Below are 25,880 nucleotides of genomic sequence, written 5' to 3'. Positions count from 1 at the left end.
TGTATTTAAGTTAGTGCATGTTTGGACCATCTTCTATAGATTCAGTGCCATTCCCATCCCATCCAGAAAATCTCAGGGTCTGTGACACTGCTGAAATTCAGCAGTATGATATCAACATAAGAAACTTTTAAGAGCATCCCTATTTTAAATTATAGTTTGTAGTGAGCATGCCCCCCACTTTAGATTTATACTCCCAGAAGGTTTCCAGGAATACAGTTCTCTTTTAAAATGAGCATCTTACATATGCATCTTGATTTTTTTGGCTGTTTTTTGGCTGCTGTACCACCAATTGTAATGGTGGCAAGTGATCAGTGAGCTTGGTTAAACATATTAGGGGTGGGATGGAGTGGCTAAATGCAGCTTGTGTGTTGCCCTCTCCTTATTTGGAATCATGGCCTTCCCCATTTCTACTATCTGTATTAGCAACACTTTATCTACATTATTCTAATGCTAATTATTGGAGTAGATTAAGCTTTGGTTTTGCCCCAGTTAAACTGTGGTTTCAAACCTAGTTTGAGATGTGTTAGGCTGTAGTTCTTCTGTTCATTATGCTAGTACTACTCAAACTACTCATTTCTGGTGCTGGTCTATGGCAGGTTTCCAGGGGAAAAAACAGTTTTAGCCAATGGACATAAATTTGACACCAGTCCTTCCTCATAAGAAGAAAAAAATTGCCACCCCTTTCAGATATTTTAAGAAGCACTGTATTAGGTTGTAGTGGCTACAGCATGGTTATAAGAATATTTAACAGTGTTATCATTTCAGGTAGTGCTTTTGAAGTGAAACAGCATAGGTTCTTCAAGGACTTAGACTGGAATGGATTACTTCGGCAAAAAGCAGAATTTATTCCACAGTTAGAATCAGAAGATGACACAAGCTACTTTGACAGTAAGACAGAGATCTAATAGTTAAACATAGAGAGTATTTTAAATATATATTTTCGTATTAGCCATTAAGATATGCATATGCTATTTTACAAACTGTTTATGAAACCATGACCTTTAAGCAGATCAGACTTTGCTTTCTGTAGTCTTTAGGCAAATAACTTGAAAGTGAAGAAGACCATTGATTACTGTGTAGGAATTGTGCCCAGTTTGTTTACTTTGTTTTTAATTAATGGATTTTTTAAAAAGATTCAGACATCAATAATGATGTTATAAATTTAAGATACCTCTGTGACAATCTGGGCTCAAATCTGTGTTCTTGTTTGCAGCTCGTACAGAGAGGTATCAACATTTAGATTCTGAGGAAGAAGAAGACACAAATGATGATGATCGTGTGGAAATTAGACAGTTTTCTTCATGTTCACCAAGGTTTAGCAAGGTATGTGCAGAGTTTAATAAGTTGGACTTGAACCCATTTGTGCTCAATACAGCATGAAGGTATTTAACCAGCATGGAAGCTAGGTTTTTTAAGGAGACAATTATTTACGTGTACAACAGTGGTCCATTGATAAATGGTTTCTTTTATCCAATATAATAATTTCATGCTGTAGCTTTCGAGAGTGATCTGAAATCAGAAGCAAATGCTTGTTAAAAATACTGAAGATTGTGCATATTAGATTATATACATAATTTGCTTCTGAAATGGTCTTCTTGGAATTATTTCAATTGAAGAGAAAGGAAGGAAAATAAGTGATAGCAACTAGAATGTTCATGTCAGCATTTTTAGAAGAGAGTCAAACACATTATTGGTATTGTTGGGCTGTCTCAGGTCCTTCCTTACTAGCATATGAGTGATTTTACTTTTGTTAGCAATCTTCGATAAATCTATCAAATAGTGATCTATTTGATAACTGAAAATTGGTGTTTGTTATCCTTCCTCAAAAGGTTGTGAGCAATAGACATATATTAAATGCATGATCACTGTGTGAAAAATTTCTTGTATATACAACTGTTAGTTTATTCTGCAAAACAATAGCTATTTTGAGTATTTTATGAGAAAGCAATATAACCTTTTTTGTGTCTGCACCTGTTAACTTTAAATCATAAGTGAAAAATAAATCATTTCTGATAATTTGTGGGTAACTAAAGATTTTTTTTTTGCAAATTTTGAAGTACTTATTTTCTCACTGAATGAAGGTAATAATTATTACTTTTTCCTGGGTTGATTATTTATATACTGAAAGTTTGAGTAGATGAATATAATATTATCTTGTACATATTTTATGTAAAGTTCCTCTTTTTGGCAAAGCTGGAATACAAATAAATTAGCATCTTAGAAAAAACCCAAAAAATCAGCCTGATTAAAATGATGAAAAGGTTGATAATAAAAGATGCCAGGAACAAAAATCAGAATTTGGGTCACTGAACCAATATTTTGCAAACAAAAGAGACATTGTGACAATAATAATACCTTTTTAATTAGGGATTGATTTCTATTCAGTGCAGAGAGGGGTGCTGATCTGGATTACTCAGTGATGGGGCAAAGAATGGGGTACAAATTGAACTGGCATTTCACAATGTTGGGAGGGAGAGGTAAATTCTGCAAAAAGAAATGCTTACAGGCTTGGCCTTATCTTCAATATGAAAAAATAATACATCATTTGTAATGTGGTTGGCATGAAAGGCTCATTATATTTTGTAAGGCTTGTCTGACAATTCAGCCAGATAATTTATTAATAGCTATCCTGTTGATGTTGTGAATTTTTAATAATGTTGTTTTCATCAGTCTCATATGCAAATCAGTTTCTCAGCTGAGTTCAGTCTTATAAACATGGATTTCTTTTTTTCCTCCTCCTGTTAACTGTTGAATGATTTAAAATGTCATTGTAAAGCAGTCGAGGGATGATTGGCCAAGCAATTTAGTTACTAGGGGTTGGACCCCCCCCCCCCCCCGGGTCACCTAAATTTTCTCCGGGTTAACAGTGTTCTCTAAGATTTTTAGAAATAGATTGTCTCTGAACTTGAAAATGTTACTAACTCGATTTATCCTTCACATTAGATTTTAAAACATGGGTGTTTTTTTTTTTACAATCTCTGTTGCAGTTTGCATGTTTAAAATGCCTTCTGTAGCAATATCAAAATTACAGAATGCATGGCTTTTATCTGGCTAGTTTTTGCATAGTGAATAGAACATACCAATTTGTACTGCTGTGGCTTCTTTCTCTGCTGTAACCAAGTTGTTGGTGCTGCCATATTTTTGTTACTCCCTTTCCCTATCTTTCAGAATTCAATTGAGATTCTGTAATACCTTATGATTTAAAAGAGTTCCTTAATGACCTCTGACATGTTAACATTGTCCTTGTAGGTATATAGCAGTATGGAGCGTCTTTCAATCCATGAAGAAAGAAGAGCACCACCACCCACTAAACGTAGCCTGAGTGAAGAAAAGGATGACAGAATAGATGGTCTTGGTAGCCTTAAGAGTCGTGACCGCGGCTGGGTGATTGGGTCTCCTGAAATGTGAGCTTAATATGCTTGCTAAAGAAAATTCTAGATCTGCTTAACTCTCCTATGTATCTTGTTTGGATAAGAAATATTTAGTAAAGTACAAAAAAGAACTTATATATATACACACACACACACACACACACACACACACACACACACACACACATATCAGTCGACCTTGTGTATAACTTGAAGGCAGATTTAGAGGCCAACATGGATCCGTCGCCACAAAAAAATTAAGGAGGGTTTTAAAAAAAAATGGGGGGAGTGGGGTTGAAACGAGCCTGGGTTGGCAAACAAGCGGGGGGGGGGGGGGGGGGGGAGCGAGGGCAGGCGAGTGAGCAAAGGGCGGGCAAATGAAGCTAGCGCAGGGGGGGGGGATTGACTCTATAAAAGCCCCATCCCACTCCCACCCCTGGTTACAGGCTTGGGCCAAAATTAGGGATTTTGATATGATCCCTGCATAATTGGATGGTTATTGCTCAGAGAAGGGGAAAGCACCAATCTCATCTCAGGGGAACAGCCATTTTTCCACTCAGACATTCAAAAAGACCAGAAGTGTCAAGCGTATTGGGGAAGGTTCTGCAAGGACAGACTAAGCTCAAGTCTTTTGCCATGCTACTTAGAGAAGATAATTGTTCCCTTTTGGATAAGAGTTAAGATACAGTACTTACGTTGACCCATCCATGGATAAGTCGACCCAGTTTTTTTGGGTTTATTTTTTGACTAAAAGTTTTAGACTTGCACATGAGTATATAGGATATATGCCCCCCCCCCCCCACATGCTCAGAAAACAGCTTCAATAACCAAGAACCCAAGCTTTCATTATAGAGTTTTTGGAAAGCTTAGGTATTTTCCCAAAGTGAAAGTCTGAAGTGCTATAAGATAAATTGGATATAAATATTAATTGGAGAAGGTTTGTCTACAGTCTGCAATTCAGGATAGTTTTGGCCTACTTTACAAGGATTTCTGAGAAAATTAAGTGCATGATAGATACATACTGCTGTTGTTATTGTTAGTAACAAGGTTTCAGCTTCCTGAAAGTTTTGCTTTTGAAATGAAATTAAAAAATCCTTTATATTTGGGTTTGGTGTAGTGAAACATATAGAAAGGAAGAAAAATCACAGCTGCCTATGATATTAGAAGATTTAGGTTATATGAGAAGTGACTTTCCAGTCTTCTCGGTCTAGTAAGTCTCAGTCCTGTCTTGATGGAAACATCATTAGGCCTAATTAACATATCCAGACAGTCCCCGACTTACAAACATCTGACTTACAAACAACTCCTAGCTAAGAACGGGTGTGTGTGTGTGTGTGAGAGAGAGAGAGAAACAATAGGAAGAGATAGAAATCTGCTCCTAGGTAGAGAAATTCTCTCCTGGAAGAGTTATCATGGGGGAAAGGTGTCTCCACTAAAATGTTATCACTAATCCTTGTTTCCACAACAAGCCATTGTTTTCAAAAACCAATTATGACAGGGACAGAAAGTGAAGTGGAATCTTTTTAACAGGGGCACACACAGCAAAACAAACACAACGGGGGTGGGGGGTGGGGGCGAGAGAGTTAACCCTTCTCTTTGCTATCCAAAGCTAATATATGCACATATTTGGCTGGAGTTACACTTTAAAAATGTACCTTACATACAAATTCAGTTTAAGAACAAACTTACAGAACCTGTCTTATTTGTAACTTGGGGACCTCCTATAAATACACACCATTTTCTTGCCCTGTTTACAAATCTCTCTAGCTTTTAGCCTGATATTGATTTTTTCTCTTTTGTTTTCTTCTATTACTCTAAACAGGTTGTCACTTTTGACTTCCACTTTGCTGTACTTATACATGAAGAGCTATTATAGAATGTGAAGCATCTTATTAATCCAACTTGATTGCAAAATAAATGGATGGCAATTTGTTTTGTTCTTTCCCCGCAGATTGCGTAAACATATCTCAGTGTCTGAATCCTCTCATACAGAGAGTGACTCCAGTCCACCGCTCACTGTCCGTCGTCGTTGTTCTGGGCTTCTCGATATGCCTCGCTTTGCTATTTCAGCAGAGGAAGAAGGGAAAAGGAAATCATTGGATGGGATATTGCTGCCAATTACACAGCCACGGGAGAGCCTTCCTCTTCCAATTCCAGAGCAACCTGTAGAACAAGAATTCCAATTGGATGATAGTGATGGGCCAAAAACACCCTCTTCAACTGCTAGTAACATAAGCAGTTCAACATTGACAGGTATGTTCCTATGATGATAGAATTATTGTCATTAAGCAATGCTAAACTAATGTGCTTGCTCACATTTAGCCAGTCATCTGTAGTTATCCCTTTATATAATTGGGAAACAAGTCTTTCACACTGGAGAGTCCAGTCCTGTTTAGATATTTGTTCATAGGCATAATGTTTGATAAAGCTTATGTTATATTTAGAAGAAAAAACAAACTGATTCATATTGTATGTGCATTCTGGAAATCTGTGGTTTGAGTGTATGTAGACTGTCAAGAGTCAGACGCCAGTTAACATACAAAACAAAGTTTATTCCGAAGATAAGCCAAAAAATAACATAAACACAGGAAATATCCTTGAAACGCTTCACTTTTCAGTGTTTCGAGAGTAGATTGGACAATAATAACTCAAAAACGAGCCACGCTAATTTCCCATGCTGGCATTCAATAAAAAACTAAATAACGCTTCAATTCAGCTTTGGAAAACAAATAGAGTTAATTGCTGGAAAATAAACAAACTAGAAAAGCAGTAAAGCTGCTTCCACGGTGCAGATAAGCCGAGAGCCTCAAAGGGATGATGAATAGCCGTCGTCAGAAGAATCCAAGGTCAGGTCAGGAGGCAGCAGAAATTCCGAAAGACAAACCAATAGTCAAAAGCCGGGAGTAGCCGTCAGTCAGAGGGCGTAGACAGAAGCCAGGTCAAATTCAATCCAAAGTCCGAAGAGGGTGCAGTCATCCAAAACAGGTCCACGATAAGACACAGCAAGAGCCAAGCTAGATGATATCAGCAGATTCAAATCATAGTCCAAGTTCAGTCTTCATAAACACAGAGATCCCAATGGCGCCTCAGCAACACCTTGCCACACGCAAAGTGCAGTGGCCAAACATTCCCATTTTATTCCCCTTCCTCCTGGGTGACCAAACACTCACACCCAAACACCAGGTGTCCCAAATCTACTCAGAGTCTGAACTCCACACAGCTAGAGCTCGTGGATCTGGAGTACCTAGCAATTCGTCGGAGTCCCAATCATCCTGCCCACACTTAGCCCCATGAACACTTAAAGAACCATCCTCCCTTCTCCAAGCATCCCAATTGGGATCAGCTCCTGTAGAAACCCCAGGTTCAGAAGTATCCATAAGCCCCAAATCCCCAGACATCTCCGGTGGCTGTGCCCATTCAGTGCCCGCTTCCCCAGCCACCACCTGTTCCTCAGCATCCATCTCCCCATCTGAATCTTCCTCAGAAGATCCCCCATATAGCTCTCTAAGTCGCTTCCTGCGCAACTCCTCCAGTGAACCCTCATCACGAGGGTTTTTTCTTCCTCTTCGAATTCCATCACCATCAACCATAATCCCCGAAGGCGCAGTCACAACATAGACTGATTTTATGTGTAGAAATCCTATTCAAATGTTAATTCAGACACAGCAATCTCTCTGAGATAAGAAAGCTGGACCTGGAAGATAGGAAACAATGGTCTTGCTTGCCTTTCGTATAGAGGTGCCTTACTGCACCTATAAAAATCAGGTCTGTGTACCTATTATCCATGTTAAAAATGCTTATTTTTTAATGCTAGTGTATAATGTAGAATGTCATATCTAGAATTTGTAGACAGCTTGTGTTATTTACTAATAAGGCTAACTGGAGTGTTCATCTCAGATTTCTTTCTGTTATTTGGTTCATCAGTTCTCACTAATATCTCAATTTTTTATTACTCTCCCCCACTATAGTAGACTTAATTTTATTCAGTGTGGAGGAGATTATCTTTCTTTAGCTTAATTATGCTTCTTTTAATAGCAAAGTGAATGCTGGTAATTTTATTGAGATTGTATCACCCCTAGTTAAATACATCTGTAAATAAGACTTTGGGGCCTGGGTTTGCTTCTGAGAAAAGTTCACTGTTGAGTTGTGTGTAAACATGACTTTGATTTTATATATGAGCCTACAGGGGAACAGGTTGCTAGGAATTCCCTATGGCTCTAATCTATTTTAATTGAAACTGTAGCTGGGAGCTATACAGACTTCTCTGATCAACGCACTCGCAGTAATAGTAATGAAGGCTCAGAATTTACTACTCCAAAAGCCACAAGTGACTTAGCAGTGCGAAGAGCCCGTCATAGGTTACTTTCTGGTGAGTCAGGGGAGAAACGGACTTCACGGCCTGTCAATAAAGTGATTAAGTCAGCATCAGCCACTGCCCTCTCCCTTCTAATTCCCTCAGGTAAGATATTAGAAAAATACCATTTGTGTGATTTTTCTAGTGTACTTTTAAGCATCAAAACCCCTAATAACTTTATAGCTTTCTGTTTCTGCCAAAATGTTTTTTTCCTAGCAAAAAAGATATACGTTATCATAATATCTTATAGGGCTATACTGGGCACTTTGATCTCATTATGATTGTTTCATCCTAATTGTCATAAGCTGTTTTGTGTACTAATTATATGTATATTCCATATTTCCCCCATTTTTTTCAAGGCAGCAGACATAACTACCCTTTTGTATTCTATAAAGCATAGTTAGTTTTGTTTAAATACATTCCAATGGTTTATGAATGTATGCTTTGTTAAAATTAGCATTTTGAAACTACTGGAAAAGATATAATGTAGTTGCAAATGTAAATGTCTTGCCTCCTGGATATTAATTTCCTTGCCTGGTATTTAGTTTTTGTATAATGTAGTGCATAGCTGAGATGATACAGTGAATGTGGACTGCTGGAAGTGTCTAGCTTCCCAATTCAAGCAGTGCTCATAGAAAGAGAGATCCTAACATCCATAGGTCAAGCTTTGTCTCTTAGCCTGCTTGTTTGCCTTTAACCTATTGATGGTATCGCTCCTTGCATTTAATGGCATTGTCTTTTTATAGCAGTGGTATTATATGCTCCAAGGGATAAGAGGCTGTGTAGCACTTTTTCTGATAGGGACTCTGACGTTTGACAAACCTTTGCTGAAGAGCCAGATTAAATGTGCTGGGCAACAACATTATTGGTGAAGAATCTTTCAGGGCCCTTCTAGACAGGCCCTGTATCCTAGGATTTGATCCCAGGTTTTGTGCTTTAAACTGGATGATATGAATCTACACTTCTGGATAATCTGGGATAAACAGAAAACCTGGGATATAGGGCCTGTCTGGAAGGGCCCTCAGAAACAACAGTAGTAGCACTTTGGCTAACTTGTTAGTACTGTGCAAAAGAAGGCATAGGTAAACCATTTCTGTGTGTATTTTACCTCAAAAACCCTATGATAAACCCTATGATGAGAAAAATCAAAATGAAGTAAGAGATAGTACTAGAAGATTAGACAGCCAGTCAAAAAACAGGTACTGGAAAAGAGCAGAGGATAAGTTTTGAGAAGTCATGTGAAATATTGAGCTTGCATTTGTTTGATGAAAAAGGAAATTACTACTACTATAGATGTTTTCAAATATAGTTGTAAGTTTCATTATATGTTTTTTCAGTCTTCTTAATCCTGTATTATGCAACTTGTAATTTCTGTTGTAAACTAGGCTAATTTGGAATTCATTTTCATTTCCCTATAGAACACCATACCTGTTCTCCGCTCGCCAGTCCAATGTCACCTCATTCTCTCTCCTCCAACCCATCTTCAAGAGATTCTTCTCCAAGTCGAGATTTTTCTCCTGCTGTCATGAACCCTAAACCACCAATCATTATCCACCGTGCTGGGAAGAAATATGGCTTCACTCTTCGTGCCATCAGAGTTTATATGGGGAACAGTGATATCTACACAGTGCATCACATGGTTTGGGTATGTTTATGCTTCTTTGATTTTGTTTAGTTACTGTATGGCATAGCAATAGACTAATATGAGGATAATAGGACATTTAACAATCAAAGCCTAATAAAATCCCATATTTTTACCTAGACATCTTCCTAGAATCACATCAGGAAGAAGTAAATCCTTTCCACAGAAATCAGTGTGCGTTTAGGACGTATTCTGTACCAGAGTTATAATCTCTATGTTAATTGCATTTAATTCCTTTGGAGCTATTTTGACAATGATAGTCTGCTTTAGATCACATCCTTCCCTTAGGACTATTCACACATCTGCCTGGAGTTGATTACATGTCTTTAGGCATCATTGAATTGACTAGGGATTTGGGATTCAGTTCACTGTGAGTTATACAAGTGGCTTATTATTGTGTACTGTTTCTTTTTTACCCACATTCTCGGTCAGCCTGTATGTATATCTCTTTTTGAAGTACAGGGAGTTGTTTGCCTCAGTATTCTTACTAATAACATTTTCCATTTTTAATTTTGCTAACAGGTGGAAGAGAAAAGGGATGCTAAAGTGCACCTCAATTTCCCTATAGATGTTACTTATGTTTTCTTCATTTAAAAGGAGATTATTGTTTGAATCTTAATTATCGCTGATACAATAATATGGAGCAGTTTAATTGCTTTTGTAAATATATTTCTAATCCTTATTCCATTTGACCTTGACAAGGACTGCATTATGTAGTAAGTTTAGCTTCAATAAAACACAGGTCACATGTCACAAATGCATCTCTATAATCACTGGGGTTGTTTTCTTGTTGCAGTCAACTCTTTTAACTACTGTTGACTGTTAATATTTACACCTATTTATATTTAGAGATAAATTCATAGACACAAGACATTATTTTTGCATATAAGAGGGACCAGACCCAGCTCCTGACATTTCATAAAGGTCCATAGGTGTAGGAGCTGGGAAAGCCCTCTGGCTGATATCCCAAAGAATGTCTGCTAGATGAGCTAGTTATGCGGTTTGGTATGATGAAGTATTGTTATGAATGAGAAAGAAAAAAAGAAATTGGCAGTGAGCATTCCAGTAACTACTGGCATATGTGTTCTGAAGTTTATACCAGACAAACTGTTTTTTGTGGAAATGAAGAGTGTCCCTCATATGGACAGAGACATCTGTTTTTGACATTAACATTTTTTGTTTCATATTAACAGCATGTTGAGGAAGGTGGACCGGCTAGTGAGGCAGGTCTTCGAGAAGGAGATTTGATCACCCATGTGAATGGAGAACCTGTTCATGGATTGGTTCATACTGAAGTGGTGGAGTTGGTCCTGAAGGTACAGAAACGGCACTGTGACTAGCATAATGTGCTTTAATCAAAATGCTTAAGTTAAAAGACATTGTTGAATGTCTTGGAGGTTGCGGCAACATCTATTTATTAAATTGTGACTATAAATTATTCGTTACAATTTTGGCAGATAGATTTAAACAAGTATTAGCAAAGATTATTCACAGGGATCAAGCAGGATTTCTACCTGACAGACATCTGAGTCAGAATGTCAGAACAATTCTAAATGTGTTGGAGATAACAGAGAGCGACCCCAATAAAGATCTGGAATTATTCTTCCTGGATGTGTAAAAAGCATTTAATCAGGTTAGCTGGGGCTACTTGGAGAAATTCTTGGAATTATATGAGGTGGGCCACCGCCTTAAAAAAGCAGTGGGGACAATATACTCGAAGCAAATTGCTAAGCTAAAAATAAATGGTAAATGGACAAATAATACAGAGATACAGAAAGGGACCAAACAAGGCTGGCCACTTTCGCCATTAATTGGAAATTCTGAGTATAAGAATTAGAGAGGATAGTCAAATTGAAGGGTTTAAAGTAAGGGGTCAGGAAATTAAAATCAGAATATATGCGGATGATATGGTATGTATTTTATCTAACCCAGCACAGAATGTTTCAAAATTATTAGAAGTAATTAAACTGTACGGAGAGGTATCAGAATTTAAAATAAAGACAAATCCAAATGTGTTACAAAAAATACAGACACTAAAACGATTAGGAAATTAGAAGAGGCTGCCAATTCTAAGGTTGTCCCAAAGATAAAGTATCTGGGAATTATGATCTCAAGCAAAAACATTAACTTATTTCAAGATAATTATGGAAAAACATGGTCAGAGATCAAAGAAAACCTGAATAATTGGCAGAAGTTACCATTAACTTGGCTGGGCAGAGTAGCAATAATTAAGATGATTATACTCCCAAAAACCTTCATTCTTTTTCAGAATATACCTATCAACATATGGAAAAAGGACATTATGAAATTCACTTGGTCAGGGGAAAAAAGCCAAGATTGCTTACAAGAATCTAATTGGCATCAAGGAGAGGGGGAACTAAATTTACCAGACCTAAAAACTTACTATGAAGCCACCTGCATGAGCTGGCTCAAAGATTGGATACAATTCAAGAACACAAATTCACTTAATTTAGTTGATTTAGGACTAAGATTTGGGTAGCATGCATACCTATGGTATGAAGGCCAATGGGCATTGAGGGAAAAAGATGAACTGGGTATCAAAGATTGGTTTCATTATCACCAATTATATGAAAGATTTAAAAAGCACGGAAAGAAGGGTTTGCCTCAAAAAAAATCAGAATTGGAAACTATACTACACAAAGGAAAAAAAAGGTTTAATAGCCAGACTTTATAAACATATTCTAGGTTACAACCTGGAAGACAATTGGGTAAAAACCTCCATGATTTCATGGGCAAAAGATCTAGGGAGAAACACAGACTTTGATAACTGGGAGAACCTGTGGAAAAAAGGTTTCAAATTTATAGTGGCGGGTTCAATAAGAGACAATTTATATAAAATGTTTTACAGATGTTACACAACCCCAGCTCTCCTAGCCAAAATAGACAAATTACAATCAGGATGCTGTTGGAGGTGTAAAATACAGAAAGGGACCTTTTTTCACGTATGGTGGTCTTGTGAACTGGTGCAGGTCTACTGGAAAAATATCATAAAAGAAATGAATAAAATGATCCACAACAAAGTAAAAAGAAATCCAGGGATGTGCCTATTAGGGCTATTCAGTGATGAATTAGTGCAGCCGGAAAGAGAAATCTGCTTGGACAGTTTTGTGGCTGCACACATAACGATTGCCAGTGACTGGAAAGGTGAAAAACAAACATTAAATATTGAAAATTGGAAGGATAAATTGTGGGATTATGCACAGATGGCCAAGATTTCTAACAATCTGAAACATGAAAGTCATGACATTTTTTGAAAGAAATTGTAAATTGGCCTTAGCATATCTATGGGGGAATTTAAGAAATAAAAACAATGGGAATTTATTGATCCAGAAGCACAGGGGGTTAAAAAAAATTATGCATAAACTCTGTGTACGTCAGTGTTGAGAGTCAAGGTGGTGGGTCGCACAGGGGGTGGGTTGAGGGGTAATTGTATTGTGGGTGGCGGGTTTATTTATGTGTATATGTTTGTAATGTGGATTATGGGTGTTGCACAATTTAAAAATAAAATTCTATTTTAAAAAAAGAAAAGAAAGGAAGTTGCTGCAAAATCTATTTTCCTCATTCAAAGTTGCACAGGGCATTTGTTACCAAGACAGACAATTGGCTGTGGTTCCAGCTGTACAGAAATAACCTTACCAGAGGTACCCATATTCTGGTAATCTCCAGACAGACTGGTGTAATTAATGTATTGTGTGTAGGGAGGCTGCCTTTGAAGGAAGTTTGGAAACTGGAGTTCACAGTAGAACTGCTAAATTGCTAACTGAGTCTAGCAGTTTTGATTCTGTCATTCTGGGTGGTGCTTTGTCAGCTGTCCTGCTTTCAGACTGTTTCTGGGCTCAATTCAGAGCAGACTTTGACCTGTTAAAGCACTTTACAAAAGGCTGCGAGGTGGTTGTTAGTTTTTCGGGCTGTATGGCCATGTTCCAGCAGCATTCTCTCCTAATATTAGGAGAGAATGTCTGGCTCTGTGGTTCGTTAATTGAAGATGCCCAGTTTATCTGCAGGTATTACTGCGTTTTTAAATTTAAAAATTTATCATTTGATGACGTTGTCTGCTCATTTTGTATTTGGTTAAATTTATGTTGTACTGTTTTTATGCTTATGTATTTCTATTTTATGTGTGGCAACCTAGAGTGCTTTTGTGAGCCGCCCTGAGTCCCTTCAGGGAAATGGTGGTGGGGTATAAAGTTTATTATTATTATTATTATTGTTGTTGTTATTATTATTATTATTATTATTATTATTATTATTATTATCATTATTATTATTATCATCATCATCATCATCAATAATAATAATAATAATGTTTCGCCTGCATGTGTGGCTGACATATTCACTGGTTCTGAAGACTCCAGCTACAGATGACCTTCTGAAGATGCCAGCCACAGATGCAGGTGAAATATCAGGAGAGAATGCTTTTGGAACATGGCCATACAGCCCGAAAAACTCACAACAACCCTGTGATTCCGGCCATGAAAACCTTCAACAACACAAGCAGAAAATACTCTTATGTTGTTTGTTTCCGGTAATCCAAAACATGATATATTATGCCAGAAAACATTGTCACCTTGAGAAAAATATTATTTGAATGTTCTTCTGATTTCACCACTGCAAACAGTACCATCTTTTACTATTGTTTTTCCATATTGCCAGCAGTATTTCAAAAAGGGTTTGTCATGATTGATCTTAAGAATTTCCCATATTGAATGTTTCTAGCTCATTATAAATGTGCAGTTATTGATTGTTTTATATGGGAGTTTCAGATGTTTCCCTTCAAAAACACATTTCTGATTCAGGGATATTGCATTTTCCTACTACTGAAATAATGTTTTGCTGCAGACATGCTTTGTCCAAGTGGCCAGGTGAATACAACCTGGATTACTTTTTGGATTAGAATAGCACAAGTGCTATGGGAATCTATTAAATTGTGATAAAATTACAACTAACTAATGGCACAGTTGTGACTATGTTGTGTTCCTGATAGCAAGTTATTTGCCAAAAACATAACATGCATGGGAAAAGCATTGGTATAAATACTTTTGGAACCAATTGCCTGCAAGATTGTTTAGGAAGTAATCTGAATAAACATATCCAGTTCTTACACAAAATTGGTTTATATTTGATGGCAGCTCTTTAGCAGAAGAATTTGAAATATAAAGAAAGTAGCAATGTGAGACTTGGACAGCTGCTTGACAGAATTTCTAGCATGAAGCTGCTGGTGGTGGACGTGTTCTAATTTACTTGACTGCCTGCTGCTTAGAAAGCTTATGTTGGAAAAATGAAGAATCACAAAATTAGAGCTCTCTGAATCTGTCAGTCAACTAGAAAAATCGTTGTTTAATCAGTGAGATGAGAAATTGAAGATGTGCCTCCAGCACAATTTTCTAAAGACAAAATAAATATTGGAAGGGGAGAAAAGAATTAATCAGGGGAATTTAAGACAGCCACTGATGGACTGGTATTTTCTTTGGTTCAACATGCAGCTACTCAGAAGGGATGAATAAAAAATATTAAAATGTGTGTTTTTCTTCCTGGCAGAGTGGGAATAAAGTATCTATATCTACTACACCTTTTGAGAATACGTCAATCAAAGTGGGGCCAGCTCGGAAAGCCAGCTACAAATCAAAGATGGCAAGGAGAAACAAGAAAAGTAAAACAAAAGATGGACAAGAAAGGTGAGTGAGGTTTTTCTGTGGAAAAAGAAATTGTGTCACAGTAATTGGTGAAAATAAATCTCTGTCAGCACATATTGTTTTTATGACATAATTATTATGCAGAATAAATCAGCTAGAAATTTTAGTAAACTGTGGGTTGAATCCAGAGTTTAATGAGCAAAGTTACTGTTTATGGAATACAGTCTCTCAGATTCCACTTTGGTTTGCATCCCTTCAAAATCTTCCGGAATGGCATAGAAACCACTCAGCACCAATGTAGGTACTAAAGAAATTGCTGGGCCTGTGCCGCATCCACAAATAGAGGGTCTTATTGCAGATAGAGTCTCTCTAGTTTGCATCTGATCTTGTTGTTTTTACAAATGATCATTCTTCACTTTTTCCAGTAAGAAGAAGAGCTCTTTGTTTAGAAAAATCACCAAGCAGGCATCTTTGCTTCACACCAGCAGAAGTTTATCTTCTCTTAACCGTTCTCTGTCATCTGGAGAAAGTGTTCCTGGTTCACCAACCCACAACCTCTCCCCTCGTTCACCAACTCAGAGCTACCGATCTACTCCCGATTCCACACATTCAGGTAGAAATAGAGACATTGACAGGTTTTAAACCTTTGGGTTTGTGGTCTCAGGATGCTTTCTCAGATGGTGAGGACAAAGTAGACTTATGTTGCGAATTGTTGGGATAGTCCCCACAGGGAGATAGGGTGGGATATGAATAAAGTTTATTATTATTATTATTAGTAGTAGTAGTAGTAGTAGTCGTCGTCGTCGTCGTCGTCATCGTCGTCGTCATACTGAATTCGGAATGCACTAAAAGTAGTGAAAGATTCCAAGTGCTACAAGTCAAGTTACCTCAAGTGTATGGGAAGCCAGTAACAGAAATTATATATAGTATAGAGATGAGTAAAACCTCACAGGTAAGAAATATTTGGACAGGATTGGGGACAGGATGAAATTCGATCAGGCCTGCGCAACCTATGGTTCTCTGGGTGTTTTGGACTTCAGCTCCTAGAATTCCTGGAAATTGGACAAGCTGGTTAGGGCTTCTGGGAATTGGATTCTCAAGCACCTGGAGGGCCAGAGGTTGTACAGGCCTGAATTAGATGGTTGGGATCAGGCAAATGAATAAAGTGAGATATTTAACAACTTCAGAAGGGAAGCATACTTCCAGAATATTTTAGAAACAGTGACTGGTGTATATTTACACCATAATTTGCAAATAAATTCATGAAAAATCAGACAATGTGATTTTCTGAATGTGTTTTCTCATGTTGTCTCTCATAGTTGAGGTCTACCTATGATGTCAATTGCAGGCCTCTCTCATCTTTTTAAGTGGGAGAACTTGTACAATTGGTATCTGACTAAATACTTTCCCCCCCCCCCCCCACTGTATCATTAAAACAACAAAGGCAATTATCGTACCCAAAAACCTTTCTGTGGCAGGATATTAGTTTTAAAATTTAAATAAATCAATCGAATGAATGATTAATTAATTAATTATTAAGCAGAAAACTAGAAGCAATTGAAAATAAAGTTGACATGTCCAGCCATAACATGTCCAGCCTGAGCAAACAAATTGGCCCCTAAAACAAGATTCAGAACATTGTTTCTACTAGTATTTTTTCATAGAAGTAACTTGCCTGGTCTTTTAAAAGTACCCATAACTGAGCCCTGGCAGGATAAATCCAGGCAAATATGTAAAAATTGGACAGCAGTGCAGCTGGGTGGGACAGATTGAAGTTAACTGGCATCTAACACTTTCTGATGCAGTAGACTTCAACCACAATATTAATTCCTTCCTGCCAGTGCAAGATTTCCATAGGCCATTAATCACACATGTGATGTAAATGTTACAGCATTTCCTAATGCCTTTCCAATTTTTTTTGCCATCAGGCATTTGGAAGAGGATGAGATAGGGTGGGCTATATCTGGGAAGGAGAGGTCAGGGTTGGTGAGGTTATTTAGTTTTAAATGTAATTTTAATTGTATAAGTATTTTTATTGTATCTTATTTGAGTATTTCTTAACTTACAGTTTCTTAACTAAGTACTTTAACTTTTTTCACTGACAAACATTTAATTGTTTCTGATTTTTGTATTTGCCATGTTTTCAATTTATTGGATTGTGTCATGTTATTGTAAACTGCCTTAAGCCCTCATGGGGAGAAAGGTCGGGTAGAAATAAATTTGATTATGATGATGATGGTGGTGGTGACGATAATACAATGTTCTCTTTTTTTATGTTTACAGTGGGTGGAAACTCTTCTCAGAGCAGCTCACCTAGTTCCAGTGTTCCCAACTCTCCAGCTAGTTCAGGACATATCCGGCCCAGCTCTTTGCATGGATTAGCACCAAAACTTCAACGACAATATCGATCACCAAGACGTAAATCTGCAGGGAACATTCCACTCTCACCGCTAGCACATACTCCCTCACCAACTCCACAGTCCACATCGCCTCAGCGTTCCCCTTCTCCTTTACCTGGGCATTCAGTTGGCAGTTCAAGCATCATGCAGTCTTTCCCTGTAAAATTGCACTCCTCCCCACCCCTCGTCCGACAAATGTCAAGGCCCAAGAGTGCCGAACCACCAAGATCTCCCCTGTTGAAGAGAGTGCAGTCAGCTGAAAAACTAACCTCCTCACTGTCCTCCTCAGAAAAGAAGCTGCCCTCTTCACGTAAGCATAGTTTGGACATTTCTCACTCCGATTTCAAGAAGGAAATGCTCCAAAGAGATCCAGGTCTCCAGAGTTGGCAAGAATCAATAAATGAAGCAACCGGAGGGAAAGTTGGGCTTGCAGAAAAGGGGACACTCCAAAAACCTTCTTCCAGAAAACTAGGGGCCATCCGGCAAGATCGGGTGGACAGGAGAGAATCTTTGCAGAAGCAAGAGGCCATCACAGAAGTAGATTCTTCTGAAGATGAAACCGATGAAGGGTCAGAAGATAGTCAAGATGGGAAAAGACTGGACAGGCCACCTTTCAGTAGAGACCATCACATTTCTGATTCTTTCACTGAGGACATGAAGCTTTCTTCCAAGTTGGAAAGCAAAGATAGTATGGAAGAAGATGCTTTCCTTCCCGAGGAACCAAAACCTAGTAATTTGCAGAACAGGGCAAACCAAGAGCAACCAAAGGATATTACAGGAATACCACTGCCTGATATAGAGAAGTCACAATCTAAGATAGCTGTGAGAACTTCACTGATAGAAAAATCTGGTAACTGTGAAACAATTAAGTTAGCATCAGAAATTGAAATAGCATTGGTGTCTGTAGAAGGCAATATAATTAGTAATATCAAAGATGCTAAAGATCTTAAAAAACCTGTGGCTATCCAAGAAAACATAGATTGCCCAGAGCAGGTGAAGTGCCTGCCACTGAGATCCTTGCAGGTTGGTCAAGGTGACTGCTTGAGGCTGGCACATGACAAAGATAAAGTGAAGAAATCTGCTTCTGAGGAATCCACACACATGTTATCCCACAAATCTATGCCTTCGTTAGCACTTTCTTCTACTTGCACAAGTAGTACAAGCTCTCTTCCACCACTAAGCCAAAAAGACTGCAAAGATGCACCTCAGAAACAGGGGCACCAATATATCCAGGAAAATGTCAGTATGTGGAACTGGGCAAACAGTGACAGAATGTCTGCACAAAGATCGTCTGATGCTGAAGAACTAGAAGAGATATCTTCTAGAGTAGCAACTTCAAAACACAAATACCAAACAAGGGATAAAAACCTAAGTTGTTCTACAGATGGTTCAGCTTGCACGGTTGAAAGTGGAGAAGCCCCTTGGCCAGCTCATTTAGAAACCAATGCTAAAAGTATGCTGGATCCCAAAAATCCCAATATATCTGGCTCAAAAGTACTAGAAAAAACAAGAGGGGAGATCCCTCAGGAGGAACTGTTTTGTATGAAAAAGAGTGTGTCCGAACAAGGAATGGAGGAGGCACCGAGAGAAAGATCAAACCTAGAAACAGCCAAAACATTCAGCATTGGGGATCTCATTGGGGTATGTAGTTCTCACCCCAAGTCAGAAAGCATAAGAATTTCTTGGAAGTCAGGCTACTCGGAAGGAACAGAAGAAGAGACAATTCCTGGCAATTCTAATGTACCTGAAATTTTGGCGGCAAAGAGTCAGATACGTCCACCTGAAGATCAGGGAGATGGCATTGTGGAGCCGAACATGGGGGTTTCTTCTGGACCAGATGGCCGCCTGAGTCCTAAAAGGGAGAAAACTCTGATGTCAGGAGAAACCAGAGAGACTGGAAATCAGTCACAGACAAAAGACCTCCTATCAGAAGGTGATGTTGCAAAGAAAACATAGCATTCTGCATTCAGAAAAAAGACAGCATTAATAGAACACAGTTATAAATCAGAAAACCTGTACATCTATTTTTTGTAAGTTTGTGTTTTCACACTCTTGCCTTTTTCATTCTTGCAATTCTATTTTTGTACACAGTATTTGCCATTTGATGCCTCGTAACAAGGTATCTTTAAAGAAAAATTACAGACTGAGTTGCAAATGTCTCCTCCCCCTTCCCATTTAAAAATGCCCTCGTTCTGGAGTGCCCTGTGCATAGTCTTCACTTTGAGCTTTTTGAGAACATACATTTACAAAACAAGGCTCACTTGAGGAAGCTACATTTTGACCATCAGTTCCAAATTTTAGTCATTGTGAGCCAAATTTTGGTCACTTCTTTACATTGGTAAAGGCCTGCCATAATACCTTTGGCAATATTATCTTGAAATATTTTCTGTCTCTGCACACTTTCTTTTCTCACATATCATAGACTTTTGAAGAAAGCCTTGTATGTCATCTTGTGTAATTGGGGAAATATCCCTTTTAAAAAAATATGTTAAGTGGAATATTAAAGTTTCAGTTTGTGCGTGATTTTTAAAAAAATTGCTTTAAAAGAAGCATGATGCCCCATCTTCAACTTTTATTTAGAATTTTAATGCTTGTGGCCTTACCAGCAGCACTTTGCTCAGGGGGCAAGTACCTAAAACAGGTACAGGCTGTATTGGTTAGTTCTTAGTGAAGTAGCATCCCAAATTGCACCACAGATGTTTCTGAGCATCTGAAACTATCCCCGCCCATCTTGTGGGAGAGCATACTAGTAGAAGCAAGTAACAGTTGACAAAGAGCTCTGATTTGATTTCATTGGAAGGAATTATTTTTACAGATCTGTCAGGAACGGACTAAGACAGCCCACTGTGTTACTTTTCCAATTGTAAGCATACAATTAACTGGCCCTTCAATCACAAATTAATTATACATTTGTTATAATTTAGATTTCTCTGTGCATCTGATTTTTCTCTCTCTAAAATGCTATTACCTATTTAACCTTTTGGAAACTCAAACAAAGCTGCCTAGACCAGTTATACTGCACTGATATATAGACAGATAAGTATACATATACACGACTAAGCAGTAGATGAAGCATTTCAGATCTATTCCTTATTGAATCTAATTACAGTGTATAGGCAAGACAACTACTTGCGCAAATGTCATAATTCTTACGAATTTAACTTATAGCTGCTAAATGTGTGTGGGCAGAGAAAGCAATCATTTGCATTGCCCACAGTTTTCTGTAAACAAGAGGTGATCACATGGCAACTAATAGCTCCCTAGGGCATATGCTACAGTTAATTACAATACAACTTCATTACTCGGCCATGTTTCTGATATAAAGCCTTCTGCTGTGCAGTTTCACCTTAGAAAGGCTACTTTTTGACTGGGAAGATGATCTTAACTTTATTGTCATCACATTTCAATGGCCTTTTGTTTATTTCTTGAACTTCTTGATTTCCCCCCACTGCCTAACTCTGAATTCTTTGGTTTCAGTTTTGGACCAACTCATTTGATTTGGGATTATTTTTTACATTAACCACTGTGTTTGCTTGCGTGTGTGTGTGTGTATGTATGTATGTGTATGCGCGCGTGCGTGTGTGTAATGCGCGCGTGTGTGTGTGTAATGCTTTTTGTGCGTGCTGTAAAGCTGTAAAAGCAGATACATTGGTTTTCTCAAATTAGGTTCTCAAACTTTCAAGATTAATAATTCTCACAGATAAAGTACACTAATCTCCTTAGTTCTGCCCACCAGCATAGAAGAGTAGATGCCATATGTGTTGGCATCTAGGTCTGTGTTTGAACCGCCTTTTCTCTCACTTTGCTGCATTGAACTCCAGGTAAAGTCAGTCAGATGTGGATACATTGACTCATTTAGAAAAAGGGAATTGTTTTTCATATCAGTTGATAGCCACTGAAAGTACATGCTGATTTAAAGTAATGTAAAAATATTAGATGTCATGATGTACACAGTATGGATTTGAGCCCTGTGGATAAATGGTGTGGCTTCAAATATACCTTGTAGCATCTATACACACATAGATAGCCAAAGGAAGTGTTTATCTAGTTTAGCCAAATAAACCATATTGCGACACCTCATGTATGTATTATAGATATGCTACATAGATGTTATCTTTTTGATATGTTTACCTAACAGGAAAACTCTGTCATCATTAAAGTCTCCAGGAGTGTCCATCCCTTACCACTTGCTAGATTCATTTAACTGTTGGCTTACTTGAGAAAAATACATGGCTGGAAATAGTTCCATCCAAACCTTATGTTAATAAATGGGATTTACACATTGACATTTAAATACAAGAGTTCTGACAATCATAATGTTACAGAGGGAAGAATTTAAGATATTAAAAGTACTTGGAACCATTAAGCCTAACATAAGGTGGTGTGTAACGGGCCTCCTGAACTCATATTGTTAACATTTTGAGGGGAAACAGTTGTAATTGTGACTATTTATAGTCCAGTTAAGGCATTCAGTTCATACATAAAGTTAGTTCAGACATCACCACTGTGTTCTGTTTAGGTAAAACACACATGTATCCATCTTTACCGTATTGCTTTTCCATTTTTTATGTTTCAGTTTATGTATCTAGATTTCATTTATTTTCTTAATTCGGCCTTTTAAACTTCTAAGTATCCAGGTGATGCATTCCTCGGCAATACTACACACCATTGAATGGTGCATCTAAGACCATCAAACTGATGTTTAGTGTAAATATTAGATTTTAGCATTGCTAAAAGTCCGTCCTGAGAGAAACATGTCCAAAATGTTACTGTGCTCATTATGCTGTAAAAAAGATACTCAGCATTGAGCAGGAAAAGGGGAATGACCTGCAGTTGTTTTTGTTTTTTTTCTACATTAGCACTGAATTAAGGTGTGACATTTTGATTTGTTTGTTTGTTTGTTTGTTTGTTTTCCTCTGGGGAGGGGTGAAGTCTCTTTCCAGTTTTATCTTTACTGGACATGAAGAATGGTGCCGTATTTCTAGTAGGTGATTTTACAGCTGTGTGTGTGCGTGTTTACAATTGTGTTTTGATTTTTGTTACTTCAAAGACTGTGAGCACAGCTTTCACACTGTGTTCCAATTTCAAACTGGTGCCGCTCAGCACCTGGCTAGCAGAAGACAATGTGGGATATAAATGTTTTTAGAAACTTGAACAATTGCCACATAAAGAGAGGTGCAATAATTTTTATTCTTGTTGTACCTGCATGTTGATGTTCAAATACTCTTCTGAAATACACTTCATTTTTTACATAAACCTGTGTCTAGCTCTTGACTCCCCTCTGCTTCTTCTGATGTTTTTTGTGAAATGTTGCAACAATCGTATGGTTTCAGGCAAGCTGACTTGTCTTGAGACAAGCTTAATGGACCTTGGGGCAGTGGGATCATTTATCATCTGTTGCCAACAGATCATCATCTTGTTGATATCTCAGATTGGGTGCTATTTTTTCTACTACTTTCATAATGTTACACTTGGTCAGTAGTCACCACAATGTGTTCTATATGTTCCACAGAAACTATAGTTCAACATATGTCTGCTTTTGTATTTTCTGGCACATATTACCAATTTTGGAAGATAGCCATGTGCTGCTGGTTACTGATAAACTAGAATCAACCATTATAATTTTATTTTATAACAATTGTTTTTATACTTCACAATAGTGTAGGCTTTCTCTTGATCCTACCAACATCACTACCATTGCCTTCTAGTAGATGCCCTTGGCCCTGAAATTTTTTCAGAGGAAGCTCTGTTGCTCCCTTCCCCGCTCTCTTTTTTTATTTAAGGCAGTAGCTCTTTATTGGTCATTGCAGAAAATCTTTTAATTTGAGAGGTGGGGTGTTGGTGTTTGTCTTTATAATTTTAACTGCCTTTTTAACTTTTAAATAATAATATGAGTGTTTTTTTAAACATGTGCTATGCAATGTTTTCACTATCCTTGGTTTTTAACTTGCACTGTGACCTGCCTTGGGTCCCATACAGGGAGAAAAGAGGGATATAAATTACGTAAACAAATATAGAATTAAAACAGAGAGCAAGACCATAACATACTGCTCCCAGTTGCCCCTGCACTGGAAACGTCTTTAACAGGTACGCCTGTTGAGCTCAACCTTTCACACAGTTGGTAACAGAAAGAAATACTGTGAAGAGGGTTATTGGATAAAACTGATAAGGCAAGAATGGCTTTGTGTGGGTGCATATTTTTTAAAGAAACGCCAGAGTATGGAATCCATTTGTGCTATACAGTTATAACACTCATTCCACTTCATTCCAATTTAGGGAGGGGCTTTCAGAGTTCTCAGCCTGAGCACTCTAGTGCCTCATCAAACTACAAATGAATGGGCCTCAGGAAGGCTCTCCTGTGCATGTTGGAATTACCATGGAAACAGTATTCTCTTGCGTACGATGTTTTTCATGGTAAGCATGTCCCAGGCCTTAGGATGCACGGGAGAGTTTTGGTTCCACTTCCAAGTTGTACTACAACCCTAACCAATATATTTATCCCACCTTCTCCAAGAGAAACACTCTCTCCCTAATTGGGAGATTTTAGAATAGGTGGGATTTGAGTTTACACCTGTGTTCCTCCGATTCACCTAATTTCAAGCCTTGAGCGTTCCAGGGCTCAAATCAGAAAGGAAATGTATGAATCAACCCAATTTTGTTGCCATTCAAGTCATGATGCACAGTACCCAACTAAGCCAACCAGATTATTTTAGCTCTCAATCAGTGGTTTCCAACCTTTGGTCCTCCAGGTGTTTTGGCCTTCAGCTCCAACAAGTCTTACCATTTGGTAAGCTAGCTGGGATTTCTGGGAGCTAATTTCCAAAACAATTGGAGGACCAAAGGTTGGGAACCACTGCTCTAGATAAATCAACTTCACTAGAATAACGATTTCTCCAGACCCTTTCACATCACTCATGTTCATCTACTTGAAACAGACACTTCTCTGGCTAATTCAAGCTCTGCTCCCTCCACACCATTGAATGGAGAATAACACCTGGACAAGGTTCCTTTTTTTGGTTATTTCGCAGAAATAACTTCAGAGGAAACGATTTAGTTTAGACACAGTACTTTGGGAAATACATGCAAAGCTATGAATAGGAAAAATATTTCAAGTATTACACACTATGATGTGTATGGTGCAATCTGTCCAATATAAAAACTCATGGGATGGACAGATAATGGAAATGGGTGAGTGGGTAAAGGAAATTGATGCCTACAGTTTTAGTTTGCTTATTGACAATGAAGTGATGGCAGTGTCCAGGTTAATGAAGATGAATCTACACCACCCTTATAGGGGACTGCATTTACTATCTGATTTCAGGAACTGTCTTTCTGGAAAAGTGTGATTTCTGGGGAGAAAAGGAAGGGCAGAAACAAGCACTCCAATTATCTGACATGCTTATTGAACATTCGTTTTAATTTGTACCTTTTGGGAAATGGTGACCTGACACAAATCGGTAGGATGGGAGAGAGCAACGTCTGTGATCTAAGAGCAATTTTTAAAGGGCCAGCCAATAGCTGCAAGGCAGGTTTCTTAAGTCAATTTCAACATTTCTCAGTACTTTTCCATAGGTATTTTCCCTTGGGAGAAACTAGTGGAAAAGTAATAATCTTAGAAAGCACATTCACATAGGACTTAATATATGGTCAGAGCATAGCCTTCCATAGTAATGCATATAGAATTTGTAGCAACGTATATTCAGGGAATGGTTTTATGTCTGTCAAAAGCTTTTTACTGATACTTGAAAAGTGTGTTAAAATTGGTAGAGAATAACTACCATATCTTAAAACTCTTAGAAATGGTAAAGCACCTTAACTGAAGCATAACCCTTTACCACCCTTTTCCCCTTCCTGTCCCAAATGTTATAAAGACCCACAAATATATTACATCTCAGGTAAAAAAAATGAAGTGAAATTGGGGCACACAAGTTATCAAAATTTGTCTAGCTATCCAGGTACAACAGAACCAGAAAATAATAATTCTGGAATTTAACTTTTTTTTATTGGCATTTCATAGTTTGCATTCTGTAATAAACAGGTGCTCATATTAATGCTCTCATCACCATTTTAATATGAGAACGGTTTGTATCATGACTGCGACTCCCAGCATTCTTCACTATTGGCTATGCTAGCTGGTGTTGGTGGGAATTGTAGTCCACCTTCCAGAGGGCTACATGATCCCCATGTCTGTTTTGGAGGCCTGCTAGTACACCTCTTTCAATATCTATCTGCAGCCTTGATCTGATGCTCTATGTATAGGAGTAGTAGCAAAATAGTAGCAAATACTGAAACCTCTAGTTCCCTTCCTTGATGCCTTATCATTGCACTAGAGGGCAGCATTGTCATACATGAATAAGGGCTAAGTTTAATTCCTTGGTGTATAGGCTGAATTTTGGAGATTTTATTTGGCTCAGGTAGCACTAATATATCATATTATTATTGTTATTGTAATTATTTCCA

At 37.9% G+C, this 25,880-nt stretch overlaps 1 protein-coding gene across 8 annotated transcripts in view; it reads left to right on the top strand.

Annotated features, from left to right (window-relative positions):
• Positions 1–22,676, top strand: part of mast2 (microtubule associated serine/threonine kinase 2) — a 199,709-nt gene extending 177,033 nt beyond the window's left edge. For 7 of the 8 annotated variants that reach the window (XM_062978356.1, XM_062978350.1, XM_062978349.1 and 4 more), the window contains 10 exons: positions 766–888; positions 1,214–1,323; positions 3,250–3,404; positions 5,323–5,624; positions 7,615–7,830; positions 9,144–9,370; positions 10,561–10,683; positions 14,927–15,063; positions 15,447–15,634; positions 17,305–22,676. In XM_062978356.1, coding sequence (XP_062834426.1) covers positions 766–888; positions 1,214–1,323; positions 3,250–3,404; positions 5,323–5,624; positions 7,615–7,830; positions 9,144–9,370; positions 10,561–10,683; positions 14,927–15,063; positions 15,447–15,634; positions 17,305–19,376 — 3,653 coding nt within the window. In that variant the 3' untranslated portion in view covers positions 19,377–22,676. The remainder of the gene's footprint in view (positions 1–765; positions 889–1,213; positions 1,324–3,249; positions 3,405–5,322; positions 5,625–7,614; positions 7,831–9,143; positions 9,371–10,560; positions 10,684–14,926; positions 15,064–15,446; positions 15,635–17,304) is intronic. The other variant, XM_062978355.1, reaches the window with a different exon arrangement.
• The last annotated feature ends 3,204 nt before the right edge of the window (positions 22,677–25,880 follow it).

The sequence above is a fragment of the Anolis carolinensis genome, chromosome 4, assembly GCF_035594765.1.
Source record: "Anolis carolinensis isolate JA03-04 chromosome 4, rAnoCar3.1.pri, whole genome shotgun sequence".
Taxonomy (NCBI): domain Eukaryota; kingdom Metazoa; phylum Chordata; class Lepidosauria; order Squamata; family Dactyloidae; genus Anolis; species Anolis carolinensis.
The sequence above is the reverse complement of the archived record's forward strand: the minus strand, read 5'-3'. Positions and strand labels throughout refer to the sequence as shown.